General features: G+C 44.0%; 1 protein-coding gene across 1 annotated transcript; it reads right to left on the reverse strand.

Moving 5' to 3' along the window:
- Positions 1 to 7,464: 7,464 nt before the first annotated feature.
- On the reverse strand, positions 7,465 to 19,834 carry LOC149982218 (sodium/potassium-transporting ATPase subunit beta-233-like). The gene is made up of 6 exons (XM_090239879.1): positions 19,651 to 19,834; positions 13,416 to 13,544; positions 11,441 to 11,596; positions 9,502 to 9,686; positions 9,195 to 9,278; positions 7,465 to 8,919 (listed from the first exon to the last, which is right to left on the reverse strand). Exons 1-6 carry the CDS (start codon positions 19,739 to 19,741, stop codon positions 8,659 to 8,661), a joined length of 906 nt encoding a protein of 301 aa, XP_090096005.1. The 5' UTR covers positions 19,742 to 19,834; the 3' UTR covers positions 7,465 to 8,658.
- Positions 19,835 to 24,419: the final 4,585 nt, after the last annotated feature.

Raw genomic sequence — 24,419 nt, forward strand, 5'->3', positions numbered from 1 at the left:
AGCTGTAGCTTAGATATGACTCTAGAACACTGGGCCAGGAACGTTAGCTTACATTTTCATTGTATCTACTGTACATAGCCACCGTATAGATTTAGGTAGGGGGTGATTCAACCCGGTTGAAGGGCGACATGTTGAGAAAGTCTTGATGGAAGAACACTATCAATGCACAAAAACAACCTCACACAGTAGGCTACAAATGTTAGATCTTAATTTGACCAGTTTCTAACAGCAGGGAAATAATCCTGCCGTAACAGGAAATGTGAATTATTGTGTGGATTATAATTAATGGACATTTTTGTAAGGGTTGATACATTTTTAGTTAGGGCAAATCAAGTCAGACATTTAAAGTGGAAATTACAGACTTTAGAATCCTTTTTAAACCTTGAATACACTACAAGTTGCATTTCCTGCTGTGTTGTACATTTCCTGCAACAACAGGGCGATCAAATTAAGATCTTACATCTGTACTTAGTTTACATGGACGTCCTCCAGGGCACTATCTGTAAAGTGAAACACTATGCCGTCTAACCAGGGGTCATGGAGATAGTTGCCAGGGCGACAATGATTGTTATCATCTTGATGGTGTTTCATTTCGGGGTGCTCTAAAATGACTTCTGTCACATAGCACTTAGCATTGGGTGCATGTTTGCGACACAATTTTTTTGCAGCTAGCTAGGGGACACTCAACTGCTCTGCTGTAGAGGTAGTTCTTCACCCCCTTATTTGAAACTGACAGCTTGTTAACATTGTACGGGTTCTGCAGTAACAGACAGTACATCTCCCGCTCTGCCCTTCCCCCTTCCAACCAACTGAAGATGGGCTATCATCATGTCTGTGGGTCACATGATAACCTCTAATCAGCAGGGATGACATTATTCTGGTTAGCTCTTCTGGTTAGCTGTATTTCATAGATTAGTTCTTCCTACTACACACAGAGGTCACACTGCTCCAATCCACCATTCTCCTCACAAAACAGCTCTCATGTGGCTACCGCAAGTTCACTCTTCACGATACACATGATGTCATAAAACTACAAATACAATAAAACTATAAATACATAAAACAACAATACCTCCACTAGCTTTCTCCATTATGGCATGGATGTCATTTATGTCCTCTTTATGGGTTTGTCAAATAACACACTGGGATAATCTTGGTGTGGGAGTTCTCACTTTTAGTGTGGTTTACTGTTTGTATCAACACCCAGGAGGGATTTTTCTCACCACAAAGTAGTGCAGCAACGACTCACAGCTGCCCCTTGTCCATCCGCTGTCCGTCAACATGAGGGATACGCCCCAGGTCTGACACTACTGGGAATCCAAGCCACAGCAGCATCTATAGGATACAAAGAGCAGCAGGATTTTGAGTTGGAAGCTGCCCATAGGCACAGGTCTGAAATCAGTTTAATCTCCCCAAAATCCTGACCTTAATCACTAGGGAGGGAGATGTGAAACTGTCCTTACATCAGCATATTGGGGCAACTTTGTCATACTCCTGAGCCAAGCTGACACGAGTGTGGTTTATGTTTCACCTTGAGATATCTTGCAGCTGGACGTTTTCTCACTATCAAATACATTTCATGTGTGCATGTATCTCTACCAGCCTTCACTCTCAAAGCTTTAAGCCCCCTTGAGTACCACTCTAAAACTGAGATTGCTTGTTGCCACGTAACGCTTCATCCTATTTAAACATTCCGTCCCCCACCCCCCTCCAACCGTCTCATGTCAGCCAACATTGCCTCTCTTCTATGCAGACTCTGAGGAGCATCCGTGTTGTTATCATGCTCCCTGGCTGGCTTTATTCTTAGCTCTGCTCAGATGTGATAAAAGCCAATTGGCCAATCAGGTGGAGCCTCTCCCCTTCCGAGCCCAGTGATGTCATCAGACAACCCCCACCTCCTGTGACGGACAGGGACCACAGAGATCTCCCAGCCATGTTGCTACTACTAGCATCTGTAGGAGGTCACATGACCAGTGATGCTGTAGGAGACCCATCCCCGAAGCTGGGAGGCCGGGATGAGGTCTAGGGGTTATGTGTGAGGGGGATAGGTGGGGGGACCAGTGTAGCACATTCACGCCCATGTGGCATGTGTGCAGCCAGCCTGGCCTGTTGCCATGGTGCCTGTTTAGCTCCTGTCTGATAGGTCTGTGGGGAGGCGGGCTGCTCTTCTCCTCTCCTGGTTTCAGGCTTCGCTAAGGGATGGGACACACAGACCCATTCTCCTACCTTTCCCAAACTAGAGCTAGCTAGTAAATACAATAATGCTTCTCTCTCCATAAATGCTCCATGTGTGAACCTACAGTGTAAAACCCATCCTACCCCAGAAAATGAGTGTCTATTCTCCACTTATACGTTTGACACAATTCTGTACACATTTGACAAACCACTTCAGGACATAGGCATGCTACCTTATTACGTGGGACTGTTCTGTTCCTCCTCTAATAGTTGTTACATACTAACCTGAGAAGGACGCTATTTGAAGCTCGGACAGAAAATCTGAAAACCCTTCAGCACCTGGTGAACACTGATGACACCTCAGTGTGAAGGTGGTCTTCCCAGAGAACCCACAACTCTCATCTTCTCGGCCAATCAGGTTGTGTGTACTCCTTTTGCAGCCCCTCCTCTCAACTCTCTCTGCAGGGATGCAGTTCTTACGTAACGCTAGTAGGGTATTGACTTGCAGGTACATGGGGCCTCCTCTGTTGATGTCAATGTCCTCTCTCTTCAAGGTGTCCTGACTGTCAGCGTTGTGATGAAATGTAGGCCTATGTGCCATTACACTCTCTTGTAATAGACCTCCCTCTGACTTACTCTCTCATGCTCTCTCTATTTTCCCTCTCTCTCTGCTTCATTTTATGCATAAGACCCCAACTCTTTATAAGACTCCTTCTCTCTCTCGTAACCTCTCCTTCTCTCTTTCTCTCCCTGAATAGCCTCGTTCCCATCTTGCGCTAACATGTGAGTTTCGTGATCTGATCAATGTGAGTTGCGTATAATGTGTCTCTTATCTGTCCACTGTGTCTGCATTGTGGCCAGATTAGCTGGTACCAGATAGGCCGGTGTAATGATGATTTAAATGGTTTGACCAGCTAGATCTGTTTCCACTTGATTAATATCCTGACACAATGCGTGTCTGACTACCGTCTAAAAATGTGGGCACAATCAGAATGTGGGCAAGGTCAGGACAAAGGGTGCATGTTAGAACCAGGTATCAACTGGGCTTCTCTTTCTCTCTCTCTTTCTCTGGCACAGAACACCTTCCTTTGAAACACAAAGCGCAGTACTTAAAACCAACTTGTGGGAACGAGGCCGAGCCTTTCAATGCAGACAGTGCTCTCTGTCTCAATAGAACCTAGGATGGTTGTACAGTAATGATGATTGTCAGTTGTCTATCAGTGTGTAAAGGTTTCCACCACCCCATAGTCTGTGAAACAGGGAGTAGAGCCAGGTGAGAAAGTGAATCCAGTGGTGCTGCTGCGTATGTCTGCCGTGCTCAGTTCTCCCTGGGGATCAGGTCTCAGTGTAGCAGTCAATGAATAAGTCATGATGATAGACAGACGCAATACGGTGGCAATAATCAGCCAGATATGGGCCTCTGGAGTCAGGTTCAACATCAGAAACACTGCACTGAGAGATGTGTGTGTGGATACTGAGAGGTGTTTGTGTGTGTGTGTGTGTGTGTGTGTGTGTGCGTGCGTGCGTGCGTGCGTGCGTGTGCGTGCGTGCGTGCGTGTATTTAAGAGTGCTGTGGTCTAATGTATGTGCATCAGTGAATAGTATGTGTGTTGTGATAATGATGTTAAAGAGAGTGTGTGTTGTGATGAGGTTAGAGAGAGGGTGTGTTGTGATGAGGTTAGAGAGAGTGTGTGTTGTGATGAGGTTAGAGAGAGTATTTGTTGTGATGAGGTTAGAGAGAGTGTGTGTTGTGATGAGGTTAGAGAGTGGGTGTGTTGTGATGAGGTTAGAGAGTGGGTGTGTTGTGATAATGATGTTAAAGAGAGTGTGTTGTGATGAGGTTAGAGAGAGTGTGTGTTGTGATGAGGTTAGAGAGAGTGTGTGTTGTGATGAGGTTAGAGAGTGTGTGTGTTGTGATGAGGTTAGAGAGTGGGTGTGTTGTGATAATGATGTTAAAGAGAGTGTGTTGTGATGAGGTTAGAGAGAGTGTGTGTTGTGATGAGGTTAGAGAGAGGGTGTGCTGTGATGATGTTAGAGAGGGTGTGTTGTAATAAGGTTAGCGAGAGGGTGTGTTGTGATGAGGTTAGAGAGGGTGTGTTGTGATGTGGTTAGAGAGAGGGTGTGTTGTGATGAGGTTAGAGAGAGTGTGTGTTGTGATGAGGTTAGAGAGAGTGTGTGTTGTGATGAGGTTAGAGAGAGTGTGTGTTGTGATGATGTTAGAGAGGGTGTGTTGTGTTGTGGTGGAATGAGAATCTAGATAGTTTCCCATGCCAAGACCATGGGCCTCAGGTAAGCTAGACTCTAGTGTTGTCTGTCATGGCTCTGTCCTCTGTGCCCTCTGCTCTTCTCCCAGTGTCCTCTAAAGGCCCCTCCTCTCTGCAGTGCCCTGGCTCCTGGCCCACAACAGGTTCCCCGGCCACTCATCTCACACACTGTCTCATTAAGCTATCACCTGCCTGCCCGCCTGCCCGTCGCCTAGTTGGCTGCCACTGTGCTGGGACCTCCGTCCGCCATGCCCCCGAGGCTAGCGCCTGCTCCCGCCACCGGTCACAAGATACGCCTCTGTCTTCGTGATGTATCTCCATACAGGAGCCTGAAACAGAACCCCACTGTTGGGCCGCTGCCTCTCCTGTCCTGGTCACCCCGGCTACTTAATGCAATTACAGAAAGGGAAGCTAGCCAGGTCTCAACATGCAGTCAGGGACTATGTTAAAAATGATACCCTGTACCCTATGCAGTGCACTACTTTTGACCAGGGATAGTGCACTATATAGGTAATAGGGTACGATTTCAGATGCAAGCAGGCAGTCAGTTCACCAGTCAGTCTACGCTGCCTGGACACCCTCACCCTGGCCCTGTCACAGCATTACTGAGACGGTTGGAAAATGCACCGTCACTCCACTCCTCATTTGAGGTCCCGGTGGCAAACACACAGGGCTCCCATTCATGAAAGCCTTTCTGATGGAAAACCCAAATAGAGTTGCTGGGATTACGTTTCAGCTGCTGCGTGTGTTAGAGACAAACTCCAAGAGGAGGAACCTGCGGTGGTGGAGTAGCTGACAAATGAGGAAGGTAGGCCTGAGGAAGGAAACACTTCAGCTACTCAACATGGCTATCATCCCTCAGATTACTGTGTTGTACTTGACTTGAAGATTGCTCACAACAACCTCAATGTTTATTTAAGACAAGCTATATCCCTTCTGATAAAACTAGAACCAGAGCCAAACTGTATCAGGGCCCAATTCAATCCCCAAAGTTCAGCTTTATAGCGTGATTGAAATTTAAAGGCAATGTTCCCGCTTTAGCGGAGACTGCATTCGCGGGAAACGCTGCACGTCGGCTCAATCGGAAATGACCTTCACATTTCTATAGCTGAATCAGCTTTCCATATTGAATAGTTCAAAGCTAGCCTTTCTGTAGTCCAAGATGAACTCTTAATTAAGGAGCCTACCTTTTCTCCTTCAGGTCCCAGGACCTTCTGTTATCTTCTGAGGTAGACTGGCTCAAAACAGCCAAATACTCCATTTAAATGTGAATGGATTATTAATGGCGATCCGGTTCTAGAAACATTAAGTCATTTACTTTCTCATTTCACAAATACAAAATATAGAATTACTGTACATCACAGGAGGCTGCTGAGGGGAGGTCGGCTCATAATAATGGTTGGAACGGTGCGGATGGAATGGCATCAAACCCCTGGAAACCATGTGTTTGGTGTATTTGATACCATTCCACTTCAGCCATTACCACAAGCCCGTTCTCCCCAATTAAGGAGCCACCAACCTCCTGTGCTGTACACTGTTTTAACAGGCTTTATGACAGTTGCAGCCGACAGTATTTGTCAGTTACAACACGTTTCTGGAGGACTTCTTCCAATACACACAGGTGTTCGGCGCATGCTAGATAGCTCATTAGCACAGGTGGTCCCTCTGTCTTCCATCATTTCTTTGGTAAACACGCGCTGTAACCTGGCGATATGGCCATGTGGGAACACGAATCCTAACCCTATAAAGGTGTTAATCAATTTACCTTTTTGTTTTTATAAAATAATTTCTTGCTGATATGAAAGATGAGGTCCTGATGAGTGTTAATGTTCAGACCGAGTGTTGGGGCTCTTAAAACTCCCAAATACAGAAGACACCTTCGTCCAATGACTTATGTGTACAGAAATGGACCTGAGAGTCATGACCAAGGACTAGTCCTTTCCACATTGGCTCTCGAGTGGCGCAGCGGTCTAAGGCACTGCATCTCAGTGCTAGAGGTGTCACTACAGACCCTGGTTCAATTCCAGGCTGTTTCACCGTGATTGGAAGCCAATTGGCCCATCGTCGTCTGGTTTAGGGTTTGGCTGGGGTAGGTCGTCATTGTAAATAAGAATTTCTTCTTAATTGACTTTATTTAACTAGGAGCCTAGTTAAATAAAACATTTTTTTTTAAAAGAATGAGCAGCATGGTTTTAGTCAGTCACCCAGGTGATGTGTCTTAAGCCTGGAGGCTAGCTGAGCTGTGGTAGCCATGGCAGTAGTCTCTCAGGAGAGGAGCTGCGATAACCACAGCAGTCTCTCAGGAGATGAGCTGTGGTAACCATGGCAACTGAGGCTAGTAGTGAAAAAAAACATAATATCCCTTACTTAGCATTGACAGCTCTCTGTAACATCTTTGATTTGTAGGTGGTTTGTAGTCTTTTCCAAGCCGACAACGCAACACAAAAAAATTATCATTTGACAAGCAGTTTCTCTATTGTCACGTTGTTGCAAAGAAAAAAAAAAACACAAAAACAGGTCAAATCAAATCTTCTGAAATTCACAGAGTTGACCTTGACAGTCATTAGCAATAGGAAAACAGAGGAAGGGCAGATGCACCAAGGGGAGCTGGTTTGGCAGCACTTATTCCTCCCTGATCTGTTAGCATCTGGTTAGAGTTGATAAGGAGTCCGTTTGGATGAAGATGTTCTCCTTTTAATTAAGGGCATTTCAAATCTAACAAGTGTTTTTGCAGGGTTTAAAATACATAAACAACCCTTTTCCTTGCCAATCCTCACTACTCTCTGAACATACAACGGTCTGATGTGGTTCCATTTCCATCGTCACTGATCTGAAAGGACAGGGAAGGTCACAGCAATAAAGCAGAGGTCATCGCTAGGGGGTTGTCCTTTCACCTGTGCTGTTCTTTCAGATCAGTGCATATTGAAAGGAAAGGAGACAAGGAGGGGACTCCACTTTAGACTAGTGCGGTGTGTCCTTACAGCGGAGTATTGGTCTTGTTTGAGAGAGACTGGAATAAAGAAAGTTGTGTTTTCATCATTTTATTTCAGGTTTTTTTCTTACTGGGATTAAATAAATGACAAGAGCGGATGAGAACTCCTGATAACGTGACTGATGTTAGACATTGACGTTTAGCACTTAACATCGACAAGAAATCCTAAAAACACGGGGTACAGCACTGCTTCTGATAAGATTCTCAACTTGGACCAGTGACTTTGGTATTGTATTTATACATTACACTTTTCTGCAGAAAAAAATTAAATTAAAAAAAGTACAACCACATAAATATAAAACTCCTTCCACCATGTAAAATGGTTAACACATTCATCAGAAAGTTACACCACGTTGTGAGGTGACGTAATTGAGCAAAACAATCATCTTTAAAAAGCAGAGTTAGCACCGTTGCCGTACAACAGGCAAAAGTAGCCCAACAACCCGGAGACACAACTCGACATTAAGAGTGAATCAAACAGAACGAAAGGAAGTAAAAGCCTGAAACAATAGCGTAATAAAACCCTTATCCCACATTTAAATGATTCTAAAAGAAAAGCCATGTGAAAATTCTCACAATCAATCAGACAAAGGCAAAAATAAGGAAAGAGTAGGCCTAGTTCCCTGGAGTGCAGCCTTTTTCCTCACACGGGTCAGAAGAGATCAGAGAGTACCGTGTCAATATTTTAAATTATTAAGTATTCATATATAGTATATACACATCTTGGACTGCTAAAGCTTGCTCACATAAGTAAACAGGTTACAACATGGCTTGGAAAGGACCAATGTATGCGACTACTGCACTGTACACTCCAAAAATATGTATAGAAACCACACAAGGCAGCAATACGGAGGGGGACAAAACACTGCTCGCTACACATCAGTAGTGGAATTACAATTTACAGTCATAAATGAAACATGTCCCCATGGCTCAAGGAATATTATTCATTTACAGTAGAATAAATACTTGATGCTATTGCTACTCCTCCTGCGACTTACATTCTAACCCTAGACAGAAGCAGAGAAGCCAGTGTAAAGCAGACAGATGAAGTGTCGTCCCGTATGTTATGACTTTTGTTCAAGACTAGTTGTGATTTTTTATTTTTTTTTAAACTTAACTTTGTATTTCCACCCCAACTCCCTTTCCTAAATTATTTTGTTACTTTTGAGAAATGGTTGGGGAGGGAGAGGGGGCTGGAGAGAAAAAGTGCTATGAACCTAACTGTGGTCATAAGTTGGTGACAGTGAATTTAACGTCAAATTTTCCTTGGAACTTGTCCTTCTCGCTGTAGCCAATGTTCTCTCCGTAGGCTCTGCACTCGATGCGCAGCTCGGTGTTCATGGTGAGGTTGACGAACTGGAGGGCCACTAGGGGCTGCAGGTACTGGGGGTGAAGCAGCTTGCCGTAGTAAGGGTAATACTGGAGGGGGAAACCTTCCCCAATGCCGTAGTACTTCACCTCACCCATCTTACCGGCGTCCTCCTCTCTCTGCAAAGAGATTGGGTGAGACAGTCAGAAGGAGAAAGACGGTGCTATTTTGGTCATTCTGACATCTGACCTTCACCCAGAAACACATTTACAATGCCTGGTTTAGTGACGGAACAGGGACTATTCCTCGAAAGCAATTCTAGAATTGCTAGAATGAACATTCCCCCATTCAAGTAAACATTCCCTTAGGCTTCAATGTTGCTTTACTGACTACTGTCAACTGACATTGGAATGATCAATTGTGATTTGATGTTGTTCCATCTAATTCTGTCTACCTTGTTGGTGCAGAAGATGGGCATGACGTTGGGCTGGACCTTGGTCTGGGCTCCCTCAGGGATGCTTTCATTGGAGCTGGGGGGCTGAAAGAATGGAGGCCAGGTACACAGTGAGGAAGGAGGCAAAACAATCTGCTAAAAACAGTAACACTTTTACCTAAGAAAGTTTATGTAGATTTTGTATTCAATAATGTACTACTACTTTGCCGGGAAATATGCATAAACTAACAACCAGGGGCCACTGGAAATATCACAGTGACCAGTTTGTACAAGAGGTCAACTTTTTATATGTCCTTAGGATATTTACCCGTGGCCTGAAGTTGACGATCCTGTTGAGCTTGACGATCAGGCAGGGTTTTCCTTCCTTGAAGCCAAAGTCTCTGTCTTCCATGCCGGAGCAAGGCCCAAGCCAGCTCCTCTGGAAGCGACAGGCCTTCCTGATCCCCACATCACTCTCCAGGTCACCACGGTTCTTATAGTCTTCCGGTTGCTCTGAAGGCAGGAGGAGGAGAAATCAAAAATAAACAACTGAGCACAGGAAGCCACAGCTGCTCGCTTCAACTAATTCATCAAAAACAAATTACAAAAAAACACCTTCTCTCTGAAGCCAATACACAATTCCATTCCATGTCCTGGACACTTAGTTCCTATCCCACCTGATGTTAGACCGTCAGAAAGGATTCAATAAGCAAAATGCTAGAAGATGATAGTACCACCTCCATCTAAGTAGAGCTTCCACCACACCGAGCACCTCTTAGGTCTGTGTCATGGCAGGCGGTAGGACTAGGAGCTAGGGCTAGGACTAGGAGTAGGACTAGCAGCTAGGGCTAGGACTAGGAGCTAGGAGTAGGACTAGTGGTAGGACTAGGAGCTGGGGGTAGGACTAGGAGCTAGAGGGTAGGACTAGGAGCTAGAGGGTAGGACTAGGAGCTAGAGGGTAGGACTAGGAGCTTGGGGGTAGGACTAGGAGCTGGGGGTAGGACTAGGAGCTGGGGGTAGGACTAGGAGCTAGGGGTAGGACTAGGAGCTAGGGGTAGGACTAGGAGCTAGGGGTAGGACTAGGAGCTAGGACTAGGAGCTAGGGGTAGGACTAGGAGCTAGGGGTAGGACTAGGAGCTAGGGGTAGGACTAGGAGCTAGAGGGTAGGACTAGGAGCTAGGGGTAGGACTAGGAGCTAGGGGTAGGACTAGGAGCTAGAGGGTAGGACTAGGAGCTAGAGGGTAGGACTAGGAGCTAGGGCTAGGACTAGGAGCTAGGGGGTAGGACTAGGAGCTAGGGGGTAGGACTAGGAGCTAGGGGTAGGACTAGGAGCTAGGGGTAGGACTAGGAGCTAGGGGTAGGACTAGGAGCTAGGGGTAGGACTAGGGGTAGGACTAGGAGCTGGGGGTAGGACTAGGGGTAGGACTAGGAGCTAGGGGTAGGACTAGGAGCTAGGGGGTAGGACTAGGAGCTAGAGGGTAGGACTAGGAGCTAGGGGTAGGACTAGGAGCTGGGGGTAGGACTAGGGGTAGGACTAGGAGCTGGGGGTAGGAGCTAGGGGGTAGGACTAGGAGCTGGGGGTAGGACTAGGAGCTAGAGGGTAGGACTAGGAGCTAGGGGTAGGACTAGGGGTAGGACTAGGAGCTAGGGGTAGGACTAGGAGCTAGGGGTAGGACTAGGAGCTAGGGGTAGGACTAGGAGCTGGGGGTAGGACTAGGAGCTGGGGGTAGGACTAGGAGCTGGGGGTAGGACTAGGAGCTGGGGGTAGGACTAGGAGCTGGGGGTAGGACTAGGAGCTGGGGGTAGGACTAGGAGCTGGGGGTAGGACTAGGAGCTAGGGGTAGGACTAGGAGCTAGGGGTAGGACTAGGAGCTGGGGGTAGGACTAGGAGCTGGGGGTAGGACTAGGAGCTGGGGGTAGGACTAGGAGCTGGGGGTAGGACTAGGAGCTGGGGGTAGGACTAGGAGCTGGGGGTAGGACTAGGAGCTGGGGGTAGGACTAGGAGCTAGGGGGTAGGACTAGGAGCTAGGGGGTAGGACTAGGAGCTAGGGGGTAGGACTAGGAGCTAGGGGGTAGGACTAGGAGCTAGGGGTAGGACTAGGAGCTAGGGGTAGGACTAGGAGCTAGGGGTAGGACTAGGAGCTAGGGGTAGGACTAGGAGCTAGAGGGTAGGACTAGGGGTAGGACTAGGAGCTAGAGGTAGGACTAGGGGTAGGACTAGGAGCTAGGGGTAGGGGGTAGAGAGCGGAATGGAACAGTTCCTGTACCTCCACAATCCTCGTATTTCATCTGGTCCCGCTGTTTGTCGTCGTCGTACATAACCAGGAACTCTCGCATGGCCTTGGTGTAAGTCAAGTAGGTCTCCACATCATTCAAGTTGAAGGCGATCTCGGATTTGTCGGAGCGTGGGGTGTGTGACAGGCCTGAGAACAGACAGTCACCATCAGTTTTAATGTTACAGAAGTGAAGTACTATTAGCAATACACACTTATAATAGGACAATAATGTTTCAGTGGACTTGTGGCCATTCTATTTACACTAACTCACAACAGTACTGAGTATGAAACCAGTTAAGAACAGTCAGTGTAATTTGCTTTCTAATGAAGTCTTTCAGTGAGGCAGTCATCCATCGAAGAGTCCACACTTTGGAAAACAGTCTTGAAGAGGAAGACAAGGTGAATCCCTCTCATTGTTCTTAGCAGGAAAGACGGGTCAGTAAAAGGGAAAAGCCCATTTCAAACAAAAGACAACTGTCTCTACGCTACGACACAAGATCCAAAACACGTCCACCCCCATTCTCTTCTACTTCCTTATTTACAACCAGCCCAGCCCCCACACTAAGTTCCATCTTTCATGACCAGAAAACTAAAGAGAACTAACTGGACTGAGTGAGGTGAGGAGTCTGAAGAGAGTAATGCTTCTCTTCTCTTTCTGCTTGTTAGTGTCCTCTTCGTTGTGAAGACATGGCCCAGTTATCAGGCCTCCTGTGGAAAGTAACGCACTATCAACGCCTAGCTACCTCTCCTAATGGAGGTTCCCCGAGCAGACCATGGCTATATATACACCCAGACAGACATGACTGGGATACTAGCTTTAGACCCAATTCAAATGCAGCTTACATGTCTTTGACAATGTCATGGTTGAAAACACCAACAGGAAAGGGTTAATGCTCTGTGGAAGGGCACTGGTGCTGTGGGATTGGGTTGTGTTGTGTAAGGGGAGAAAATAAAGTAGAGAATAGCATCTGCCGTTGACAGTTTACCACAGAGCTCTCCCTGGGAAAGGAAGCAAGCAACGTCTACCAGAACTTCACGGTCTGTTTTAACTCTAGTCAAAGGCATCAGGAGAGAGCTCTGTTAGGGGACCACACTGTAAAGTTCACAATTAGCACTTCTCCCTCCATTTCACACCCACGTAATCAGAACAGACTCCAGCGAAACTGACTAAGCCTCTCAGAAAGAGGAAACTGTGGAGAAAGACATGAAATATGCAACGTCCAATAATGGGAAACGGGAACAGTTCTGGAACAGTTCTCGTTCTTTAAACACTACACTCCCTAACAAATTGGGAAGAGAGGCCTCTGCCCATGTGGGAGGCCTTTAGGGGAATTAATTGCGACACTTGACCGACCCACTACCTACACCAAAATGTCCAATACATCATGAGCATTTAAACAGTAGGAAAACAGTAAAACGTCAAGGATTCAGTTCACTACTAGACCCAAGTTAATTTTGACAGAAGCACTTCTGTACATCTTTGTTATTGGATGTAAGCATACTCCTGTACAAGCTAGCCTAAATGAGCCAGGGCCATAAACACTGAACCAGTACCAAAATAGTTCCACATGCTGCATGCATGGATGACACCCACCGTTTACTTGAAAGACAAGAGTCCTCTGTGTCGGACCTCAAAACAGTACTGTGCCGGCCTGCTCTCTGGCCCATACAGTGCTAATGTCAATTCAGCTGATATCTCACAGTGGGACTCCCTTAACGAGTTAAAGTGTGAAATTCAATAAGAGGATGTTTGACGGACATAACCCACCCCTCTGAGATACACAAACATGCATGTTAGACTCTGGCTGCAGCCCAAATTGCATCCTATTACCTACATAGTGCACTACTTTTGACCAGTGGGTAGGGAATAGGGTGCCAATTCAAACAAAGCCACTGTGGTTGGACACCATCTCTTATCCCCAGGCAGCAGTAGTGGCTCAGTGTCTAGTGTTCAGTGATACCTTACCTGGGGGAGCAACTCTGTCTTGCCAGGTGGGTTTGTAGTTACTGAGGGTGAGAAGCAAGGCCTGGATGGTGCCGATGAATACTCCAGCCAGAAAAGCATAGAAGATTAAGTAGAACCCTAGAATCTTAACTGTAAAAGGAGAGAGAGAGAGAAATGGGTCATCACCATGCAAAAGATGTGGAGGACAGATGATTGTGACATACCTTTCTTTCCTTTAAAAAAAACTACAAACACCAGTGATGCCATGAAATTAAGATCTGGTTGTTATGTTGTTGACAAGGTCCATTTCCACTCATTTAATTGAGTCATACAAAAAGCACATACAGAACTCCAGCATTCCGCAATTGTAGAATGTTAAATCTGCCCTGAAAAACAAGGAACATTCCCCATAATGAAGTCCTAAGTCCAACCTTAGTATTACTGCAGTAGTTAAGAATCTGCTCTAGTTATTAAGAATCTGCTCAAGTCAACACAACCCTGCCACCCTAACCAGCCCTGCAGAGCCAGTGTGTACAGTACGCTAAACACAGCAGACATGTAGACTGTGGATCCCCACTTTCATTTTTTGACTGTAGTGTTTGTGGAGTTGGGGACTTAAAATGCATACCATTTTAATATAAATACATAACCAATGTCTTGCACCACAAAGTGAGACAAGAAGGGTACAGCTTAAGAAAGAGAAACAGCAAGTCTGCCTACTGTGTCGTCAGAAGAGTGTTTCCTCAGTGTTCCAATTCCAACTGGACCAATTCAATCTCATGCGTGTCTATCCTATCGTCAAATCGCAATAGACTGCCCAGTCATTGCCCATTGCACCACAACACATTAAAAATTAGATAAATAGATTGGCTGGCTCTACTACTAATCCAAGCCCACCTGATTTCTACTTTAAGCTTCCTGGTCCGTACACAGACTATCCATAACTGGAATGAGTCCCAAATGGCACCCCATTCCCCATGTAATGCCCTGGTCAAAAGAAGTGTACAATATAGGGGAAAAGGGTGCCATTTGGGATGCACACCTGGGCTCAGTGACACCTATACAGGTAGAATGCATGCAAACAGAGCAGCCTGTGTCTCCTATGGAGGGAGCAGGAGGTGACCTAACCACAAAGCTCCTGTTCCAAATAGTAATCCACCTATAACAGTAGACATTGTCTTGACTCTTCACTGAGGGCAGGAAAATGAAGTGTAACCAGTAGATCATACAGTAGTAGCCAGGAGAACAACAACTTCAGGCTTCAGAGTAAATCAAATTGTCAAAAATCGCTTTTGGTTGCTCTTAAACTCAGAACCCAGAAACAAATCTCAAGCTAGCTACTCAGCTTTAATTGTTAGGCCTGTCACAAGAGACTAGGTTGCTCTAAAAATAGTGCCCACATCGCAGATAATTTATTGGTCTTAATACATTCAGGTCCCAATAACAATGGGGGCAGTCTGCATGCTCAGCTTTTATACAAAACCGAGATACTACCAAGCTAGCACATAACGTCTTGAGAACCATACAGTATGTTTCTTAGAGCTTGGTGAGAGTGTGGTTGTGCTATGGTTATTTTGCATACAACCTTCCACAACATTCTGGGAATGGTGCAGGATACCCAGCTAGTATAACATTCTGAGAACCATATGTTTCTTAGGTGGGAATTTCAGTACCTCAGTTGAACTTTTCCTCATGGTTCTATTTAAAGTAATGTTCTCAAATTGTTTAGAGAATGTTAAATTTAGGGGCACTGTTGCAGAAATCACATCGCCTTTTCCTGGTTGCTAAAATAGTTTGCTACGAAACAAGCAAGCATAGTGTAGAGAATCATTGTACCATCTAAACCACTGTGAAATATATTTTCCACAAACAAAAATACTATCTTTTCAGTTGGTGTACAAAACTGACAGTGAAAACAAAACTTAAGAACAGAAAGCATAGAAATAGCACACATGGAACAGATCTAACACATCTTAGACTTGCTTTCAATGAGAATGACAGATCTATGTGAATTTGGTCAGGTTGCCCAAAAAGTTACATATTGCAGCTTCAAGAAATAACGTTCTTCTGTTGGAAATGTAAGTACTTATAAAAGTAAATAAAACGTATTCTACAGGTTCTCATAGTTCTATTTTAAGTCATGTTCCCAGAACATTAAGAAAACTTTAGTAAACGTTCAAAGAAAGTTATTTAAAAACATACGTTCCATTCTCAGCATAAACAAAACTATCCTCTATCTTGTTAAGTGTGCTGGTCACACCCACTAATTGGCCACATCTGGTCTTAAATGAGTGCTCGCTTCCTTTAACTTCTTAGGGCTAGGGGGCAGTATTCGGAAGTTTGGATGACTGAGGTGTTTAAAGTAAACTGCCTGTTACTCAGGCCCAGAAGCTAGGATATGCATGGTAGTATTGGATAGAAAACACTAAAGTTTCCAAAACTGTTAAAATAATGTCTGTGAGTACAACAGAACTCATATGGCAGGCGAAAACCCGAGGACAATCCATCCAGAATTTATTTTTTCAGCCCAACAATGATTACTATGGCTGTCAATGGGAATATAAAAGGAATACCTCCCAGATTGCAGTTCCTTGGGCTTCCACTAGATGTCAGTCTTTAGAAAGAGTTTCAGGCTTTTTATTTAATTTAAATGAGCTAGAATTTGTTGTTTTTGTAAATGGCTCCCATTTTGGCTGTAGTGTTTGTAGCGCGTTCCGGTGAGTGCATGTACTTCATTGTTTATCTCCGGTAATGACAGTACTATTCTGTCTTAAATTGTATTGTTTATTCACATATTAGGGTACCTGAGGTTTGATTAGAAACGTTGTTTGACTTGTTTTGAAGAAGTTTATTGGTAACTTACGGGATTCATTTGTATGCATTTTGAACGAGGGAAACCGGTGGATTACTGAGTCAAGCGCGCCAAATAACTTTTTGGGGATATAAAAGGACTTTATCGAACAAAATGACCATTTGTTATGTAACTGGGACCCTTGTGATTGCAACCAGATGAAGATCTTCAAAGGTAAGTGATTTATTTTTTTAATCGCTATTTCTGCCTCTGCTTGGTTGGAAAGTATGTATGTAATGCTTTTGTATGCGGGGCACTGTCCTCAGATAATCACATGGTGTGCTTTCGCCGTAAAGCCTTTTTGAAATTTGACAAAGCGGCTGGATTAACAAGAAGTTAAGCTTTTAACTGATGTAGGACACTTGTATTTTCATGAATGTTTAATATTACGATGTGTCATTTGAATTTTGCGCTCTGCAATTTCACAGGATGTTGGCCAGATGGGACGCTAGCGTCCCAATGATCCGCAAGAAGTTAAAATGGAGGTTTGTTTAAATAGACTAAAGTGAACAGCTTTGTATGAGTAAAAAAAATGCATGCTAGCTGCACTAATTCCATGGCTAGAGAACAGAAGATCATAGGGTCAAATCTCACTGACAACGTGCCACAATACATTTTTTTTTTTTTTTTTTGCATTTGAATGATTAATGCCTAAGAAAATGAATTCACGTGTCTGATCTGTGCTTGGAGTTCAACACAGTTAAGCTAGCAGTGTTATTCTTATTGAAACATGTTCTTAGAATGTTATTTAATTACCTTCAAATAACCTAGAATTTCCATTCTCAGAACATTAATAAAACCTTCCAGGAAAACTTCTAGGGAACCATAGAACAGTCACAGAACCTCCCTACAACCTTAAAAAGAAAATATATACATTCCCAGAACATGTGAACTGTTCACTTCCATTCTCAGAACAACCAAAATGTGCTAGCTGAATCTGTTCTGGCAGCTCGTGGTGACCCAACACCCTTTATGTTGGCATTTCCTTTATTTTGGTCTGTGCTCGTGCTAAAACTTAATCCACAGTTGTTTTTTTTATAAACTATACATTTTCTGTGGCTAAATTATGCTCTCTGGTGGATTTCAAACATTGAGAGTGGGGCTCCTGTGGTTGGATAAAACATTTGTATTTTTTATTATACAAATACATTTTTAAAAAGCATCTTGGACCCTCTACGGGCTTGGGCTATTTAATTATGCAGTTTATTTGTATTAATCCCCCCCCAGTTACCCATGTGGGCCTCATAGTGCGTCTCCTCCCACCATCTGATGACTAGTAGAGTGGCAGCAGCAGTCTACACTCATTGAGTGCGGGCTCGAGTCCTGTGGTTGGCAGTAAAAAGATATGTGTGTGTGGTGTATATCTTTTAATATTATTTTTGTAAAACAACTTAATATTATTTTGCTTCCTCTTGGCCCCCCCACAGGCTTGGGCCCAGGGACTTCAGCCCCGGTAAGCCCCTGCATTAAGCCAGCCCTGCAGGTACAGTGCATTTTAGTAATTTAGCAGAGGCGCTTATACAGAGCGACTTACGGGAGAAATTATGGTTAAGTGCCCTGCTCAAGGGCACATTGTCAAGATTTTTACGTAGTCGGCTCGGGATTTGAACCAGCAACCTTCGGTTACCATCCGAACGCTCTTAACCGCTAGGTTAACTGCCGCCCCGAGTCCAGCCATAGTACTAGTACAGTATTAGAATCTCCTCAAGTCACCCCCAACCCTGCTGCCCCCACCAGCCCGCAGAAATACTACTGTATAGGCCTAGTGGTGCCCCAACCCACCAGACCTGCAGAGCTAGTACTGTTTTGGCCTAGTGGTGCATAAGACAATGTCAAAAGGTCACATCTTATAGGAGACAGCAGTTCCCTTTCAATCAATTACGCAGGACTTAAGATGTCCTTATAATTTTGCCAAGGAACAGGCGACATCACAACCACGTCTTATCCAGATCATGCGTTTTCCCTGATCACAATTGGCCGGTACAAGGGTGCATACATTATCCATATTATAGACGAGGGTTCAATATCTCCTCTCTCTCCATGCATCACACCAGATAAAACATATGTTCTTGCATTGTAGACAGATTAAATTAATCATGCAAGTGGCCGAATGGAGACGAGTCATCATTAAAGTCATGGATAGTGTCACACACATTGTACAAAATTATGCACCACTTAAATTGGATGGATGAGGAGCACCAGTGTTGGTTGGAGACATGGGTGGGTTTGGGGTATTGGGGTTGGAGGCTCACTTCTTTAGGTTTCCTTCTCATTTTATTGAACTGAATATTAAATGATATGTTGTGCTTGTAACCCCGCCACCAAACAAGAAAAATGACAAAATAAAAAAATATGGTCACCACAAAAATGAAAAGAAAAGATCCAAAACGAGTTTTGGCCTTGAGATAATACACACAAAACACAGTTGAAGTAAATGACCAAACCAACCAACTTGAGGGCGTTAGGTAAATAAGCAAAATTGCAACATGAATTGTCGCTCAGCTGGTCATCCTCTGAATACCGAAAATGTCGGGTAGTTGTGTGACATTGAGACGAGGGAAGACATGGGTGAAGATAGAAACGAGAAAAGTAAAATTAGTCTAGTTAATACATTTCCATTGTTAATTAAAGTGACACAGTAACCACATCGAATAGTAACACAAGATGGAATGTCCTCTCAATAATTCCAAGTAGGCCCCATCACCTTGAATCACCTTGGACTATGATGCATTTTTAACCCTTTGATTGTGTCATTTTACATCGGAAATTAAACTAAGTCTCTACAGCATGTACATATGGTGTAATTCAATCCTAATACTTATAGATCATGTTACTGCGATGGAGAGTTCCAGTCTCTTTCCAGGCATAGGCGGCTGAGTCTCTGCAGTGTGATCAACTAGCCTACTGTACTATTAGGATTCGAACCTTTAGAATAACATGTTCTAATAATGTATTATGCATATTCCCACCACCGTCTTTCAACGACCTATTTGGATTCTCATATTAATTTAAGATGTGCGAACCCATCTTTGCTTGGAACAGTCGGTAGGCTGTTATTTTGAATAAGGCAGTAGGTTCCTAGCAAGGACAGTGAAATATGAGCAAAAACTGGTCGCATGTTCACCGTATGCTATTACTCACAACACAGACATGGAGAGCCATGAACAACGAGTGGCGATGGGCAATGATATAGAGTCGGTGACACCGTACCATTGTAGCACACATTGCTGCAAAGTCAAATCAAACAGGTGCTATGCGCCAAGATTAAATTAAGACTCGGTGCGTGTTCCATACTGCCCAATAGAAGTTCGATCGTGCCATATGAGATCCATCACAATTTCGATTAAAACCTCTGGCCACAATGGCCAATTACCGTGATCATAAATATCAGAATTGCATACTTACACCAACTCCCCCCTGTGCGTCCACAAAATTCCCCCTTGTCCGAATCCCATACAAACTTCTTCCATCCACCATCGTCTTTATTCGAAGACATTTTCGACTGTGTGGTGCTCTTTCTTTATTCAGTTCCCTTCGCTTCTGTCTGCCGGTCCCTCTCCGGAGTACCAAATTCCAAAAACAGACGGACTTGTACACGGCTTGTTCCTGCGTACTCACTGCACACAGATATATCCCAGTTGCAGTCGACTCCGCCCGAAAACTATTTTAACAAGTCACCCACTAGGAGGGAGGGCCAGCTCTCGCGAATCACAAACGCGCGCCATCTCTGCGTAATGCTATCGTTTGTGGAGAGTCGGCAGCAGGGTTTTGCTCCACCCCTGGACGTAGTATACGTCAGAATGTCCTTTACGATGCGACCCTGCGATTTCAACAGAAGATAACTCAAATTAATAAAGATTCAGAGGCATAGTACATCTATTCACAGCGCCAGCTATACATTACAAATTGCCACCATTGTCTTCATTATCTGGAGACCTAATTCACTCAAACTGGGATTTACAATGTGGGTAAATTTAAAATGTAAAAAATTACAGAAGTATGATGGCCTACCATAATTACTATTCATACTTATATGGTCATCTGAGGAAGCCAAGATGACTTGGCCATTCCTCATTAACTCACTTGTAATTGGAGAAAAACACATATGATCCATATCTAGCACATTTGGTTCCCTTGGAAGTCGTGGGAACTTATGTTTTTTGTTTAGCTGCAACCTGAGCTTGAAGAGGCGCTGTTGCACCTTCTTCACCACACTATCTGTGTGGATGGACCATTTCAGGTTGTCAGTGATGTACACCCCAAGGAACTTTAAGCTTTTCACCCTCTCCACTGTGGCCATGTCAATGTGGATGGGGGCGTGCTCTCTGCTGTCTCCTAAAGTTCACGATCAGCTCCTTTGTTTTGTTGACGTTGAGGGGGAGGTTATTTTCCTGGCAACACTCCACCAGGGCCCTCACCTCCTCCCTGTAGGCTGTCTCGTTGTTGTTGGTAATCAGGCCTACGACTGTTGTGTTTTCTGCAAACTTGATGATTGAGTTGGAGACGTGCGTGGCCATGCAGTCATGGGTGAACAGGGAGTACAGGAGGGGGCTGAGCATGCACCCTGGTGGGCCCCCGTGTTGAGGATCAGCGTAGCGGAGGTGTTGTTGCCTACCTTCACCACCTGGGACCGCCCCGTCAGGAAGTCCAGGACCTAGTTGCACAGGGCGGGATTCAGACATAGGTCACCAAGCTTAGTGATGAGCTTGGAGTGCAATATGGTGTTAAAGGCTGCAGCTGTATTAGATGAACAGCATTCTTACATAGATATTCCTCTTGTTGAGATGGGATAGGGCAGTGTGCAGTGCGATTGCGTCATCCGTGGATCTATTGGGACGATATGCAAATTGTAGTGGGTAAAGGGTGTTGGGTAAGGTGGAGGTGATATGATCCTTATCTAGCCTCTCAAAGCAGGTCATGATGACAGAAGTGAGTGTCGTGGGGCGACATTAATTTAGTTCAGTTACCTTCACTTTCTTGGTTACGGGAACAATGGTGGACATCTTGAAGCAAGTCAGGACAACAGACTGGTATAGGGAGAGATTGAATATGTCCTTAAACACTCCAGCCAGCTGGTTAGGGTTAGGAGTTAGGTTAAAGGGCTAAGATTAGGGTTAGATAACATGCTAAGTAGTTGCAAAGCTAAAAAGTAATCAGTAATAAGTAGTTGCTAAAATGTTCAACTTGTCCGTGATGAGATGCAAACACACAACCTTTGAGTTGCTAGATGTCTGCGTTAACCATGCTCCTTTCCTTTTTGCCTTAAGTAACCTACTGTCATACCAAACGCAACATATCATACTCATTTGAGTGTTCCGGATTTACTTAGGCCAATGTCATGGTGCTACGGATTTTAGTGAAATATAATATGTTTTGCTCTGAGACCAGGCTGTTCCTTTTCCTGTTCTAGGAACATTCCATTTTAGTTTGCAGGAAGGTTTTGAAAATGTTTTATTATGGTTCCCTAAAACTTTTCCTGGGAGGTTTTATTAATGTTGTTCTCTAAATGTTGTGAATGTTTTGAATAAAATTGTTATTTGGAGGTTTTTGAGTAACTTCCTTATAACTTTCACTAAATGTTTGACTAAGGCTTTTAATAAAACGGCCATCTTAGGTTAACTGTTTTGAACAACAAGCACAGATAGGACACATGGAAATCATTTGCTTAGTCATTAATCATGCAAACACATCTATTTTTTATGGTGACAGAGCATCAGTGAGTTTGAAACCTATGATCTTCTGTTCTCTATCCATGGAATTAGTCCAGTGTGCCACCAGGATGGCACTTGCCTGCTGTTTATTTATTTAACTCATACAAAGCTGTTCATTTTAGTTTATTCAAACAGACCCCATTCCAAAGGAAATAAGCACTCATTAAGATCAGGTGAGGACAATTACTGAGCGTGGCCGACACACCTTAACATACCTAACAAGAGAGGATAGAGAGAGTTTTGTTGTTGCTGAGAACAGAATGTATATGTTTAAAAAAAACATTCTTATAACATTCTTTGAACCTTATTAAAGTTTTCAGAAATTCCCACAGAAGAACGTTGTTTCTTAACGTTCTATGAACATTCTAACAACATTACTTAATATAGAACCATGAGGAAACCTGTAGGAAACATTATACTGAAATTCCCACAGAAACCGTTGTTTCTTAATGTTCTCGGAACAATTTGAGAAGATGACTTTAAGTAGAACCATGAATACACTTGTAGGAAGTTACACTGAAGTACTGAATTCCTACAGAAGACCATTGTTTCTTAACCTTCTCTGAACTATTTGAGAACATTCCCAATGTCAAACCAATTAGAAACGATTCCTAGAACATTCCCAATGTCAAACCAATTAGAAACAATTCGTAGAACATTACCAATGTGAAACCAATTAGAAACCATTCCTAGAACATTACCAATGTCAAACCAATTAGAAACCATTCCTAGAACATTCCCAATGTCAAACCAATTGGAAACCATTCCTAGAACCTTACCAATGTCAAACCAATTGGAAACCATTCCTAGAACATTCCCAATGTCAAACCACTTGGAACCATTCCTAGAACATTACCAATGTCAAACCACTTGGAACCATTCCTAGAACATTACCAATGTCAAACCACTTGGAACCATTCCTAGAACATTACCAAAATTGTAACCATGTTAGAACTTTTGGGAAACATTCTGTTAAAGTAATGATATGCCAAGAAAACAACTTTTTTCTGTCAACTTACTTAAATGTGCTGAGGATGTTCCAAAGCCAAGCAACTATTCTGCACCATTCCCAGAAAGTTGTGGGAAGGTTGTATGCAAAATAACCATAGGACAATCACGCTCTCACCAAGCTCTAAGAAACTTATGGTTCTCAGAACGTTATGTGCTAGCTGGGATGTGACCCATACAAAAAATGATTCAAAAGTAATAATAATTTAATCAAATTTAGCTGAAATGTTCAATGGGATTGTGCTGCTTTACTAATAGGTCACTGGCTGTTGTGCAGTGTGAAGTCAGTGTAAAGCACTGCACACAAAGCTCTATGTTATTCAATGTTACACAGGACCCTCCGTATACGCTGCCAGTAGCCATAATCCTCTATGTGTGAATGTAACTGGACCTGCAAGTGGGTGTCAAAAGGACAATTGACTGCTTTACCTAGACAAACACTATCCAGTATTCCCACTATAGGATGCATATGTTTATATCATGACTGCTGGGCAGCCACCCTATGGCTTTGAGAAACAGTAGGATGACAATAAGAGAGAGCGAGGGGAAGGTTAAATCTAGAGGTTAGACAAAACAATGATAACACTTCCTATGGACCACCACTAGCCTATTGACCACCACTAGTCTATTGACCACCACTAGCCTATAGACCACCACTAGCCTATGGACCACCACTAGCCTATTGACCACCACTAGCGTATTGACCACCTCTAGCCTATGGACCGCCACTAGCCTATGGACGACCACTAGCCTATAGACCACCACTAGCCTATTGACCACCACTAGCCTATTGACCACCACTAGCCTATGCCATTTAAATGACATATCCTCCATAACTTTATCACTGAATAAACCGTTCCATTTGAATGTCATCAAACTGGACACCAGTAGGCCTACTGTATTGAAGCACATCAGGTATAATCTGTCAGATATCCACTCTGGTTTTAGACATGGAGGATATCCTCCCTCCTGTGTTGTTGTGTACATGTACGTGTTGAGGACCACACCCTGGTAGCTTTGCTGTTCCTCTCCCAGGGATAATAAGCTCTGGTTACACACCGCTGCCAAGAGCACATACAACCGAGCTAGCTCTCCCTAGGCTGGATGCCAACACCCCTAACACCCTTCTGAAGGGGGCTCAAGGGTAAAACCTCCCTTCTGCGCCAGAGGCAACGTAATAAGGCAATGCCTCAATTTCATGTTTTGCAAATGGGGCTGGATTTATTTATATGCTTGTATACTGCTGGACCAGTGTGCGTGTGTGTGTGTGTGGGGGGGGGGGGGGGGGGGGGATACATGTGTGTGTGCACATAAACATGTTTGTGTGTGTGTGCATGTGTGTGCGTACGTGCATGTGTTTGCACATAAACATGTTTATGTGCGTGTGTACCCACATGAAAGAAATACTACAGTAAACTATGGTATAAATACTATAGTATTTACTAAAGTGTTTTA

This window comes from Oncorhynchus mykiss, chromosome 7 (genome assembly GCF_057628025.1).
Source record: "Oncorhynchus mykiss isolate SJ-2025 chromosome 7, ASM5762802v1, whole genome shotgun sequence".
In the NCBI taxonomy this organism is placed as follows: domain Eukaryota; kingdom Metazoa; phylum Chordata; class Actinopteri; order Salmoniformes; family Salmonidae; genus Oncorhynchus; species Oncorhynchus mykiss.